The sequence below is a fragment of the Dryobates pubescens genome, chromosome 4 (assembly GCF_014839835.1).
Source record: "Dryobates pubescens isolate bDryPub1 chromosome 4, bDryPub1.pri, whole genome shotgun sequence".
NCBI classification, from domain to species: Eukaryota; Metazoa; Chordata; class Aves; order Piciformes; family Picidae; genus Dryobates; species Dryobates pubescens.
Window position 1 is genome coordinate 18,059,855 of NC_071615.1, and position 13,890 is coordinate 18,073,744.

Genomic DNA, 13,890 nt, shown 5'->3' on the forward strand with positions numbered 1-13,890 from the left:
GAGGAAGCGAGGCTGGGATGGGAGCTCCGCTCCGCTCCGCAGCCCGGACTCGGGGGTGGCGTTCCTGGAGCCGCCTGCCGGAGAGGTGACTGAAACGAAGTGACCCTGAGCCGCCTGCCCGGCCGGGCCGGCCCAGGGCCCCCCAGCCCTGCCCGCCGGGGAGGAGCAGCGGCTGGCCCCGGCCAGCATTCCCCAAGTGCCAGTTCCGGGCTGCGGCGGCCCCCGGGGACGCTGCGGTGCCGCGCCGGGGGCCAGGGAGCCCACCCCCCCCTGCCCCGCGGCCGTGCCCGTGGGGAGAGGGCCCCGGGGTGCCCTGGCAGCACCCCCAGACAATAAAGAGCTGAAACTGCCTGTGGAGAAGACCCTGCGGGACGGGGAAGAAGCCTGCAGGAGCTGCAGCCTCGAGCCCTGGGGTGCTGATGCCCCTGGCAGAGCCCTGGTGCCTGTGGGTGCCATGCCCCCAGGGGGCAAAGGCCTTGGAACATCTCTCCCTGTCTTCCTTGGAGCTGCATCCTTGCCCCAGCTCTGGGGGTGCCATCCCCTGGGGGGCAAAGGCCTTGGAACATCTCTCCCTGTCTTCCTTGGAGCTGCTTCCTTGCCCCAGCTCCGTGGGTGCCATCCCCTGGGGGGCAAAGGCCTTGGAACATCTCTCCCTGTCTTCCTTGGAGCTGCATCCTTGCCCCAGCTCTGGGGGTGCCATCCCCTGGGGGGCAAAGGCCTTGGAACATCTCTCCCTGTCTTCCTGGCAGCTGCTTCCTTGCCCCAGTGCTGCCCCAGCTCCATGGGTGCCATCCCCCGGGGGGCAAAGGCCTTGGAACATCTCTCCTCATCTTCCTTGGAGCTGCTTCCATGCCCCAGTGGTGCCCCAGCTCCGTGGGTGCCATCCCCCAGGGGGCAAAGGCCTTGGAACAGCTCTCCTCATCTTCCTGGCAGCTGCTTCCTTGCCCCAGTGGTGCCCCAGCTCCGTGGCTCAGCCAGGGGCTGTGCTTGCCTTGGGGGTGTGTTTGTGATGGGGGTGGGGGCTGAGCATGCTGGCAGTGCTCCAGGGCCAGGCTCTGCAGGGTGGTGGAGGGGCAGAGCAGCAGGCAGGAGGGTGCCAGGGCCAGCCCCTTGGCACTGCTCTGACAGCTCTCTGGTCAGAGCTCGGGCATTCCTCTTTGAGCCTCTAGGTCCTCTTGCCCTCTAGCTCTGGGGGTGCAGGGGGGAGAGCCTGAGGGAGGAGGGCTGTGGTGGATGGGAGGAGGATCTCCACCTCTGCTCTGGGGGGCAGCTGGCACAGCACAATTCCTCAGCCCCTGGGGCCCTTGGGGCCGGGCTGAGGTTTTGGAGGACAAGCTCCTTGCCTCAAGGCAGAGAGCAGGAGGCCTGGGCAGCCCAGGGCCAGCAGGGCTGGAGCTGCTCTCTGCCTCCCGAGGAAGCCAGGCAAACACCCACGGGGAAAAAACTTTCTCTTTATTAGCCCTCTGCCGGCAGCCAGGGGAGAGGAGGAGCAGCAGCAGCAGCTGCCTGGCACCCCCGGGGCAGCTGCCAGGCCTGGGCACCGCCGCGGGGCAGGCCGGAAGGTTGCCACACCAGCAGCCCTGGCATTGCCAACACAACCCCCCCCCGGCTGAGCTGCAGCAGCAGTGCCCATCCTCTGGGCACTCCTGGGCCTGCTGGGCACTGGGGCAGCTGCCAGGGAGGCAGCAGCTGCCAGGGAGGCAGCAGCCCCCTGCCCAGCTGGCACCTCCTGCCTCTGGCAGGGGAGGGTGGCTGCAGCACCTTCTGCCCCAGAGGTTGCTTCACTGAGGCAGAGCTTTGCCCAGGAGGAGCCCAGGGCTGGTGCCAGGAGGTGCCATCCTTGCCAATGACTCCTGCCCCCTGCTCTGCCACAGAAGGCTGTGGTGGGTAGCACTGGCTCTGTGCCACCTGCTCCAGGGCCAAGCTGTGCAGGAGGGCACAGCAGCCAGTGTGCCATGGGCTGGCATGGGCCAAGCTGTACAGGAGGGCACAGCAGCCAGTGTGCCATGGGCTGGCATGGGCCAAGCTGTGCAGGAGGGCACAGCAGCCAGTGTGCCATGGGCTGGCATGGGCCAAGCTGTGCAGGAGGGCACAGCAGCCAGTGTGCCATGGGCTGGCATGGGCCAAGCTGTGCAGGAGGGCACAGCAGCCAGTGTGCCATGGGCTGGCATGGGCCAAGCTGTACAGGAGGGCACAGCAGCCAGTGTGCCATGGGCTGGCATGGGCCAAGCTGTGCAGGAGGGCACAGCAGCCAGTGTGCCATGGGCTGGCATGGGCCAAGCTGTGCAGGAGGGCACAGCAGCCAGTGTGCCATGGGCTGGCATGGGCCAAGCTGTACAGGAGGGCACAGCAGCCAGTGTGCCATGGGCTGGCATGGGCCAAGCTGTGCAGGAGGGCACAGCAGCCAGTGTGCCATGGGCTGGCATGGGCCAAGCTGTGCAGGAGGGCACAGCAGCCAGTGTGCCATGGGCTGGCATGGGGTGACTGTGTGCAGCCTGTTGCTGCTGTGGTCATTTGTTGTCTTTACCTCCTGCAAGCCCTCCTGCACCTTCCTGCTGCTGCCCAGCCCAGGCAGAGCTGTGCAGGTTCTGCTGCATCCTGCCAGCTCTTCCCTTCCACACCAAACCCCACTCCTGGCAGTCCCAGCAGCCCCAGGGGGCTCTGAGGAGGTGCTGGGGAGCAGACCCTCCCTGCCAGCAGCTCCAGGGGGCTCTGAGGTGGTGCTGGGGAGCAAGCCCTCCCTGCCAGCAGCCCCAGGGGGCTCTGAGGTGGTGCTGGGGAGCAGACCCTCCCTGCCAGCAGCCCCAGGGGGCTCTGAGGTGGTGCTGGGGAGCAGACCCTCCCTGCCAGCAGCCCCAGGGGGCTCTGAGGTGGTGCTGGGGAGCAGACCCTCCCTGCCAGCAGCCCCAGGGGGCTCTGAGGTGGTGCTGGGGAGCAGACCCTCCCTGCCAGCAGCCCCAGGGGGCTCTGAGGTGGTGCTGGGGAGCAGACCCTCCCTGCCAGCAGGCCCAGGGGGCTCTGAGGTGGTGCTGGGGAGCAAGCCCTCCCTGCCAGCAGCTCCAGGGGGCTCTGAGGTGGTGCTGGGGAGCAGACCCTCCCTGCCAGCAGCTCCAGGGGGCTCTGAGGTGGTGCTGGGGAGCAGACCCTCCCTGCCAGCAGCTCCAGGGGGCTCTGAGGTGGTGCTGGGGAGCAGACCCTCCCTGCCAGCAGCTCCAGGGGGCTCTGAGGTGGTGCTGGGGAGCAGACCCTCCCTGCCAGCAGCCCCAGGGGGCTCTGAGGTGGTGCTGGGGAGCAAGCCCTCCCTGCCAGCAGCCCCAGGGGGCTCTGAGGTGGTGCTGGGGAGCAGACCCTCCCTGCCAGCAGCCCCAGGGGGCTCTGAGGTGGTGCTGGGGAGCAGACCCTCCCTGCCAGCAGCTCCAGGGGGCTCTGAGGTGGTGCTGGGGAGCAGACCCTCCCTGCCAGCAGCCCCAGGGGGCTCTGAGGTGGTGCTGGGGAGCAAGCCCTCCCTGCCAGCAGCTCCAGGGGGCTCTGAGGTGCTCCTGGGGAGCTGTTTACCTGCTGACTAATAAAAACCACACAGCAGTAAGATCCAGGGAAAGTCTTAGTAAGGTGATGAGCACCCTTCTGAACAACAACATTAGGCCGAGGTGGGGGTGAGGGGGTGGAGGGGAAACCAAATCACCCCCCCTCCAAAAGTGGAAGAGGAAAGGCTGAGTCAGTCACACAGGAACATAACAAAACAACCCCAAAATAATGGCCCAGGCCCTGCCAGTGGCAGCAGGGGGAGGGCAGCAGCAGCCCTCCCCATCCACCTTCCTTCCCCTTCTGTGCAATTCTGTGGCTCACTGTAGTGCAAATCGCTCTGCATTGGTCTCAGGGCAGCCAGCCCCCGGGGGGGCTGCCCCAGGTGACACAGGACAGACAAGACTCAACATGGATTGAGAGCAGATGAACAAAGACAGACACTTCCCCCAGCCTCCCCCACCCAGGGCAGCCCAGCCCCTGGGAAGCACCAAGAAGGAAAGGATCCCAGCTGCTGCCTCCAGCCTGGCATGGGCACTGCCATGCTGTGCCCAGCGGTGCCACCAAGGGCAAGCCCCTGGCCTTGGCTCCAGTGTGGTGTGGAGGGGCTGGGGACAAGGAGTGGGGTGGGGGGAGACACAGATGAGATGGGGGTGGGCTGTGAGGGGAGAGCACAGCAGGACATGGGCCCAGGGAGAGCACCTCTGGCTTCCAGAGCTGCTCCAGCTGCTGGCACAGCTGGCTGAGGGGCAGAGCTGCTGGGGAGTGGTGAGGCCAGCAGCAGCCCCAGGCTGCCTCTCACATCTCTCACCCCTCCCACCAGCGGTCCCAGGCCCCCTGCAGCACCTCCTGCCCATCCCACTGTGCCTGTCAGTGGCCTCAAGCCCCCTCTGATACCTCCCACCCCTCCCACCAGCGGTCCCAGGCCCCCTGCAGCACCTCCTGCCCACCCCACTGTGCCTGTCAGTAGCCTCAAGCCCCCTCTGATACCTCCCACCCCTCCCACCAGTGGTCCCAGGCACCCTGCAGCACCTCTCACCCCTCCCACTGCACCCATCTGTGACCTCAAGCCCCCTCTGATACTTCTCACCCAGTGGTCCCAAGCCCCCTGCAGCACCTCTTACCCATCCCAGCAGTGGTCCCAAGCCCCCTGCAGCACCTCCTACCCATCCCACTGGTGGTCCCAAGCCCCCTGCAGCACCTCCTACCCATCCCACTGGTGGTCCCAAGCCCCCTGCAGCAGCTCTTCCCCCTGCCACTGTTCCCAGCAGTGTCCCCAGCCCCCCTGCCCCGCTCCCTGCCGGTGCCAGCAGCCTCCCCCTCCCGGTGCCCCTCCCCCCGCCTCTGGCGGTGCCCATCACGTGCTGTGCCAGGGGCTGAGCCCTGGGCACCTCTCCATGAGCAGGTCCCTCCCCTCAGGCGGTGCCAGCTGCCTCTGCCCCGCTGGGGCCGCTGCCAGCTCCGGGGCGGGCAGGCAGAGGGAGCGGAGCGCTGGGGGAGGTTAAAGGGGCCGGAGCCTCCTCCCTGCCACGCTGGGGCCAGGAGGGAGGCTTCCTTGGCCCCTCCAGCCAGACACAGCCCCCAGCAAAGGCTCTGGAGCTCAGCCCCCTGCTGAAGCACGAGGAACCACCTTAGCAGACAAACACAGGGACGAAGACCATGCAGCAGTGTCCCTAAAGGTGCAGGGATGAGGGGCACGGCGCTCCCCCTCTGCCCACCCCCATCCAGGCTTCTTCCCTTCTTTTTTGTTTTTGGGCCTGTTGGTGGGGTGTGTTTTTTTTGCTGTGTGGGGGGGATGAAGGCTGGAGAGCAGAGGTGTCAGAGAGGGGCAGGCAGCAGGCTGGAGGCCATCCTCTCTGCCCTCCCTGCGGAGCAGTTCCTTACGCTTCTACATGACCGAAGACACGCCGATAGATAAATTACTGTCCCTAGGTATACTATGTATAGGTGGCAGGGCCAGTCTGTGCTGAAGGGCCTCCAGCTGGGGCTCCTGCTCACTTCCCCCTGTCCTCTGTGTAGTGCTGGAAGCGAGTGAAGCTCATGAAGACCTGCTCCAGGGAGATCTGGCTCACCGAGTAGTCTTCCAAGCGGTACTTCTCTTTGGCTTTCTCCAGGGCCCCGAAGACCTGCAGGGGATGGGATGGGATGGGCTGGGATGAGCTGGGGGTGCTGGCTGCTGCAGGGGGGCAGAGCAGAGGGAGCTCCAGGGAGGGCAGGGTAGGGCAGGGAGAAGCCTTCATGGGCAGGAGGGTGAGGAGAAGCCAGGGGCTGGGCTGGCAACAGAGAACCTGAGGCCTTTTGTGTAGAGAGAGGATTTGCACCTGGATCTAGACAGGACAGAAAGAGGCTTTGCACCTGGATCTAGACAGGAGAGAGAGAGGCTTTGCATCTGGATCTAGACAGGAGAGAGAGAGGCTTTGCACCTGGATCTAGACAGGACAGAGAGAGGCTTTGCACCTGGATCTAGACAGGACAGAGAGAGGCTTTGCACCTGGATCTAGACAGGAGAGAGAGAGGCTTTGCATCTGGATCTAGACAGGACAGAGAGAGGCTTTGCACCTGGATCTAGACAGGACAGAGAGAGGCTTTGCATCTGGATCTAGACAGGAGAGAGAGAGGCTTTGCACCTGGATCTAGACAGGAGAGAGAGAGGCTTTGCACCTGGATCTAGACAGGAGAGAGAGAGGCTTTGCACCTGGATCTAGACAGGAGAGAGAGAGGCTTTGCACCTGGATCTAGATAGGATATATAGAGAGGTTTTACATCTAGATCTAGGTAGGCTAGAGAGAGGTTTTGCATATGGATCTAGATTGGGGAGAGAGAGGTTCTACATCCAGATAGAGCCAGGATAGAGAGAGGTTTTGCACCTAGATCTAGAGAGGATCTATAGAGAGGTTTTACATCTAGATCTAGCTGTGCTGCATACCATAGCTATGTGATATACACATGTTTATGTATGTAACATGTGTGTCTGGGCACTTCCAAAGCCATACATCTGTGTTTTATGGAGAGGTGTATGCCCAGGCTGGGATCCCAGCCCCAGCCTTGCCCTCAACACATCATATACATGTTGGATATATTTAACTGTATTGGAAAACCTTCTCCCTGTGCAGACCTCTCCAGATGCTGTGCATAGCCATCTGCACATAGGTGGTGGGGTGAAGTTTCCCCTCAGCACCACACAGTCTACAGAGAGTGTTTATCTGTAGTTCTATGAGAGAGAGAGACTTTTTGTGTCACCTCTACACTGTGCCCTCTCTATAGAGTAGGAATAGAATAGAATAGAATAGAATAGAATAGAATAGAATAGAATTAACCAGGTTGGAAAAGACCTTTGAGCTCATCCAGTCCAACCTCTCCCCCAGCACCATCTGATCAACCAAACCATGGCACCAAGGGCCTCAGCTAGGCTCTTCCTAAACACCTCCAGGGATGGGGACTCCACCACCTCCCTGGGCAGCACAGCCCAGTGGCCAATCTCTCTTGCTGGGAAGAACTTTCTCCTCCCCTCCAGCCTAAATCTCTCCTGGCACAGCCTGAGACTGTGTCCTCTTGTTCTGCTGCTGGGTGCTTGAGAGAAGAGCCCAGCCCCCACCTGGCTCCAACCTCCCTGCAGGGAGTTGCAGAGAGCAAGAAGGTCTCCCCTGAGCCTCCTCTTCTGCAGGCTAAGCAACCCCAGCTCCCTCAGCCTCTCCTCCCAGGGCTGTGCCCCAGACCCCTCCCCAGCTTTGTTGCCCTTCTCTGGACACCTTCAAGTCTCTCAATGTCCTTCTTGAGCTGAGGAGCCCAGAGCTGGACACAGGACTCAAGGTGTGGCCTGAGCAGTGCTGAGCACAGGGCACAAGGACTTCCCTGCTCCTGCTGGCCACACTCTTCCTGATGCAGGCCAGGATGCCCTTGGCCTTCCTGGGCACACTGCTGGCTCTTGTTCAGCTGCTGTCACCCACCACCCCCAGGTCCCTCTCTGCCTGGCTGCTCTCAGCCACTCTGACCCCAGCCTGTAGCACTGCATGGAGTTGGTTTGGCCAAAGTGCACTTGTTGAATGCCATCCTGTTGGCCTCTGCCCATCTGCCCATCCTGGCAAGGTCCCTCTGCAGAGCTCTCCTACCCTCTAACAGATCAACTCCTGCCCCCAGCTTGCTGTCCTCTGCAAACTCACTGCTGATGGACTCAATGCCCTCATCCAGATCATCAATGAAGATGTTAAAGAGCACAGGGCCCAGCACTGATCCCTGGGGCACACCACTGGTGCCTGGCTGCCAGCTGGCTGTGGCACCATTCACCACCACTCTCTGGGCTCAGCCTCCAGCCAGTTCCTCACCCAGCTCAGAGAGCTGCTGGCCAAGCCAGGGGCTGACAGCTTGGCCAGGGGTTTGCTGTGGGGGATGGTGGCAAAGGCCTTGCTGAATTCCACAGACAGTATCTGCAGAGACTCTATGCTGGATGCATGCCTGCACAGACACTCTAAATCATATATAGTGTCTACAGAGATTCTGTGCAGCATTTACAGTCTAGAGGGACAGACTCCACACAGTGTCTACAAAGGTTCTGTATACAATATACAAAGCCTATATGGACTCTATATGCCATACACAGCCTATATGGACACTTCATATATTAGGTAGTGTCTAGAGAGCCTATATGCTATATCCAGTCTACACAGACACCTATATACTATAGACAGTGTCTACAGAGCCTATATGGTATATGCAGTCTCTATAGACACCTATATACTATAGACAGTGTCTACAGAGCCTATATGGTATATGCAGTCTCTATAGACACCTATATACTATAGACAGTGTCTACAGAGCCTATATGGTATATGCAGTCTCTATAGACACCTATATACTATAGACAGTGTCTACAGAGCCTATATGGTATATGCAGTCTCTATAGACACCTATATACTATAGACAGTGTCTACAGAGCCTATATGGTATCTACAGTCTCTATAGACACCTATATACTATAGACAGTGTCTACAGAGCCTATATGGTATATGCAGTCTCTATAGACACCTATATACTATAGACAGTGTCTACAGAGCCTATATGGTATATGCAGTCTCTATAGACACCTATATACTATAGACAGTGTCTACAGAGCCTATATGGTATATGCAGTCTCTATAGACACCTATATACTATAGACAGTGTCTACAGAGCCTATATGGTATCTACAGTCTCTATAGACACCTATATACTATAGACAGTGTCTACAGAGCCTATATGGTATCTACAGTCTCTACAGACACCTATATACTATAGACAGTGTCTACAGAGCCTATATGGTATATGCAGTCTCTATGGACACCTATATACTATAGACAGTGTCTACAGAGCCTATATGGTATATGCAGTCTCTATGGACACCTATATACTATAGACAGTGTCTACAGAGCCTATATGGTATATGCAGTCTCTATAGACACCTATATACTATAGACAGTGTCTACAGAGCCTATATGGTATCTACAGTCTCTACAGACACCTATATACTATAGACAGTGTCTACAGAGCCTATATGGTATATGCAGTCTCTATAGACACCTATATACTATAGACAGTGTCTACAGAGCCTATATGGTATATGCAGTCTCTACAGACACCTATGTACTATAGACAGTGTCTACAGAGCCTATATGGTATCTACAGTTTCTATAGACACCTATATACTATAGACAGTGTCTACAGAGCCTATATGGTATATGCAGTCTCTATAGACACCTATATACTATAGACAGTGTCTACAGAGCCTATATGGTATCTACAGTCTCTACAGACACCTATATACTATAGACAGTGTCTACAGAGCCTATATGGTATCTGCAGTCTCTACAGACACCTATGTACTATAGACAGTGTCTACAGAGCCTATATGGTATCTACAGTTTCTATAGACACCTATATACTATAGACAGTGTCTACAGAGCCTATATGGTATATGCAGTCTCTACAGACACCTATATACTATAGACAGTGTCTACAGAGCCTATATGGTATATGCAGTCTCTATAGACACCTATATACTATAGACAGTGTCTACAGAGCCTATATGGTATATGCAGTCTCTATAGACACCTATATACTATAGACAGTGTCTACAGAGTCTTTTCCAACCCAAGCAATTCTATGATTCTAATCATCTGGATTTGGGTCAGAGAGTGGCTCTGGAAGAAGAGGAAGAGGAAGATGAAAGCAAAGCATCCACAGCAGGGCCAGGGGCAGGAATGGGGCTGCCCCTCCAACCTCTGCCCACACAAGGGTGGGACATGCTCCAACACCCCCTTACCTGTGCCCAGCTGAGGTTCTTGTTGGTCAAGTGATAATGCACCATGCCCTGGTGCTCGTGTTTCAGGACACTGCCTGGGAGAGACCAGCAAGGAGAGCATCTGAGTTAGGAGACTGGGTGTAGCCCACAGCCAGCATCCTGCCCTCCCCACCCTGCTCCAGCAGCTCAGGCATGGTACCTGGGAAAGTCTTCTCCACAAAGGCCTTGAAGGCCTGCAGCTCGCCCTCCTCCTCGCTCCGTGTCTTGGCCAGCAAGGTGTAGCCACTGCCAAACTTGCTTTTGAGGTGCTGGGGGCTGCCCAGGCACTTGAACTGCCCATTCACCATGATGGCCAGCCTTGTGCACAGGGCCTCACACTCCTCCATGCTGCAGGACAGGACAGGACTTGGTTAGCAGGCCAGGAGCACCAAGGCACAGCAGTAGGAGCTGCTGGGAAAGGGTTGGAGGTGGATTCCCTCCTCTCTGCGGCTTTTGAGAGAGGGACTTTTGGGTCAAGCCAGCTGCAGTGGGCTGTGGGACAGGACAGGACTTGGTTATCAGGGCAGGAGCACCAAGACACAGCAGTAGGACCTGCTGGGAAAGGATTGGAGGTGGATTCCCTCCTCTCTGCAGCTTTTGGGAGAGGGATTTTTGGGTCAAGCCCGCTGCAGTGGGCTGCAGGACAGGAGAGGACTTGGTTAGCAGGCCAGGAACACCAAGGCACAGCAGTAGGAGCTGCTGGGAAAGGATTGGAGGTGGATTCCCTCCTCTCTGCAGCTTTGAGAGAGGGACTTTTGGGTCAAGCCCGCTGCTGTGGGCTGCAGGACAGGAGAGGACTTGGTTAGCAGGGCAGGAGCATGAAGGCACAGCAGTAGGAGCTGCTGGGAAAGGGTTGGAGGTGGATTCCCTCCTCTCTGTGGCTTTTGGGAGAGGGACTTTCGGGTGAAGCCAGCTGCAGTGGGCTGCAGGACAGGAGAGGACTTGGTTAGCAGGGCAGGAGCATGAAGGCACAGCAGTAGGAGCTGCTGGGAAAGGATTGGAGGTGAATTCCCTCCTCTCTGTGGCTCTTGGGAGAGGGATGTTTGGGTCAAGCCAGCTGCAGTGGGCTGTGGGACAGGAGAGGACTTGGTTAGCAGGGCAGGAGCACCAAGGCACAGCAGTAGGAGCTGCTGGGAAAGGATTGGAGGTGGATTCCCTCCTCTCTGCAGCTTTTGGGAGAGGGACTTTAGGGTCAAGCCAGCTGCAGTGGGATGCAGGACAGGACAGGACTTGGTTAGCAGGCCAGGAGCACCAAGACACAGCAGTAGGAGCTGCTGGGAAAGGGCTGGAGGTGGATTCCCTCCTCTCTGTGGCTTTTGGGAGAGGGACTTTCGGGTGAAGCCAGCTGCAGTGGGCTGCAGGAGTGCCCACTCACCACTTTCTGGAGGTGGGTCCTACCCAACGGACCTCCACACCCCTGCACCCACCCCCAGGGGGTCACCTGTGGGAGGTGAAGATGATGGACTTGCCGCACTCGCGCGTCCGCGTCACCGCGTCCCAGAGCAAGCGCCGGGCCACGGGGTCCATGCCTGTGGAGGGCTCATCCAGGAAGATCACAGGGGGACCACCGATGAGGGCAATGCCAGCACTCAGCTTCCGCTTGTTCCCCCCGCTGCAGGACGCAGGGACGCAGGCAGAGACCCAGCGGAAGAAGAGAGAAAGAGACCCTGGTAAGGAGATGGCACGGCTGGAGAGGGGCCAGAGGAGACCATCAGAGGGCTGCAGAACCTCCCCTCTGAGGACAGGCTGGGAGAGTTGGGGCTGTGCAGCCTGGAGAAGAGAAGCCTGCAGGCAGACCTCAGAGCAGCCTCCCAGTACCTGAAGGGCTCCAGGAATGCTGGGGAGGGACTCTGGACAAGGGCTGGGAGTGCCAGGCCCAGGGCCAATGGCTTTGAGCTGGGAGAGAGGAGACTGAGAGTGGAGAGGAGGAAGAAATTCCTTGCAGTGAGGCTGGGGAGACTCTGGCACAGGCTGCCCAGGGAGGCTGTGGCTGCCTCCTGCCTGGAGGTGCTGAAGGCCAGGCTGGATGAGGCCTTGAGCAGCCTGGGCTGGTGGAAGGTGTCCCTGCCCATGGTGGGGGAGGCTGGAGCAGATGGTCTTGAAGGTCCTTCCAACCCAACCCAACCCCTTCCATAGGGGGGAGCCCCAGGCAGGGGGAGCCCCAGGCAGGGGGAGCCGAGGGGGGGAGGTGCCTGCATCTCCGCTGCCTCACCTGTAGGTCCTGACCAGCTTGTCGGCGTGGGGCTCCAGCAGCAGCCCCCGCAGCATGTTCTCCACGCAGCTGCCGCTGTAGCGCTCGGGGATGCCGCGCAGCCGCGCGTACATGGCCAGGGTCTCGCGGCCGGTCATGTGCTCCAGCAGGGCGTCGAACTGCGGGCAGTACCCGATCCGCTGCTGCACCTGCCGCGACAGCCGGGCAGCGGCATCAGCCCCAGGGCCAGCAGCCGCTCCGCGGGCATCGGCCGCCCCGCGGGCATCGGCCGCCCCAGGGGCATCGGCAGCCCCGCGGGCATCGGCAACCCCACGGGCATCGGCAGCCCCCCGGGCATCGGCAGCCCCGCGGGCATCGGCAACCCCCCGGGCATCGGCAACCCCCCGGGCATCGGCAGCCCCGCGGGCATCGGCAGCCCCGCGGGCATCGGCAACCCCCCGGGCATCGGCAACCCCCCGGGCATCGGCAGCCCCGCGGGCATCGGCCGCCCCAGGGGCATCGGCAGCCCCAGGGGCATCGGCAGCCCCGTGGGCATCGGCAACCCCGCGGGCATCGGCAGCCCCCCGGGCATCGGCAACCCCACGGGCATCGGCAACCCCACGGGCATCGGCTGCCCCGCGGGCATCGGCAGCCCCCCGGGCATCGGCAGCCCCACGGGCATCGGCAACCCCCCGGGCATCAGCAGCCCCCCAGGCATCGGCAGCCCCCCGGGCATCGGCAGCCCCCCGGGCATCGGCAGCCCCGCGGGCATGGCAGCCCCGCGGGCATCGGCAACCCCGCGGGCATCGGCAACCCCGCGGGCATCGGCAGCCCCCCGGTCATCGGCAGCCCCAGGGGCATCGGCAGCCCCACGGGCATCGGCAGCCCCAGGGGCATCAGCTGCCCCATGGGCATTGGGTGCCCCATGGGCATCAGCTTGCATGCAGCTCCCCGCAGCACCTTGCCAAGCCAGCTGCTGCCGCGGAGCTTGCAGGGGTTTGGCTGCACCTCCAGAGGTGGTGGAGGAGGGAGAGTGGCAGAGGAGGGAGAGGGGGAGAGGAGGGAGAGTGGCAGAGGAGGGAGAGGGGGAGAGGCAGGGAGAGGGGTGGAGGAGGGAGCCGGGTAGAGTGAGAGCGGTAGGGGCAGTGATCCCTGCTGCCCTCTTGCTTTCCCACAGTTTGTGGGCAGTTCCCAGCACAGAGACCTCTAGCAGGGGGCTCAGAGGGTTTGACCTGCTGGTTTCGGTGCCCACCACCCAGCGGTGCTCACTCCCTCTCAGCTTTCCAGCTGGGGAGCTAACCCCTTGGATGAAGTCTGCCACCCTCCCAAGCGCTGGCTTCCATCTCTTTCACATCTCTCATCCCACCGGAGAGGGGACTGCTTCCACGTGCCCAGGCAGCAGGCAGCTGGGCCACACAAGGACCCAACACCCCTGAGACACCACCTCCAGCCCTGGCAACTGCAACTGTGTGCTCCTCAGAGGCAGCTGCAGGGTGGGCCAGGCCGGCTGGACACAGGAGCCTTTGTACCGGCACCCTCAGGCCCTGCAGCCCCGGGTACCTTCTTGATGTTGGCCAGAATGCTGTGGCCGTCCACAAAGGCGTCCCCCGAGGTGATGCTCTCGTCCCCAGTCAGCATCTTGAAGGTGGTGGTCTTTCCTGCTCCGTTGAAGCCAAGAAGGCCAAAGCATTCCCCTTTGCTCACTGCCAAGGAGATCCTGTCCACTGCCAGCAGGGACTCCCTGCTGTCGTACACCTGGTGGAGACACCGCGCAGACCGTGCTGCTCACCGCCCAAAGAGGCCAGGAGGCTCTGCCAGCCCTGGGGGGACCCCAGCTGAGCTGGCACAGCAGGGTGCTGAGGAT

At 60.4% G+C, this 13,890-nt stretch overlaps 1 protein-coding gene across 1 annotated transcript in view; it reads right to left on the bottom strand.

Annotated features, from left to right (window-relative positions):
- Positions 1-5,278: 5,278 nt before the first annotated feature.
- The window catches only part of ABCA3 (ATP binding cassette subfamily A member 3), a 64,030-nt gene continuing 55,418 nt past the window's right edge, over positions 5,279-13,890 (bottom strand). The window contains exons 26-31 of the mRNA XM_054180720.1: positions 13,587-13,781; positions 12,048-12,235; positions 11,277-11,447; positions 9,996-10,183; positions 9,818-9,891; positions 5,279-5,648 (exon numbers count right to left, since the gene is read on the bottom strand). Of these exons, the coding sequence (XP_054036695.1) occupies positions 5,517-5,648; positions 9,818-9,891; positions 9,996-10,183; positions 11,277-11,447; positions 12,048-12,235; positions 13,587-13,781 (948 nt within the window). The 3' untranslated portion in view covers positions 5,279-5,516. The remainder of the gene's footprint in view (positions 5,649-9,817; positions 9,892-9,995; positions 10,184-11,276; positions 11,448-12,047; positions 12,236-13,586; positions 13,782-13,890) is intronic.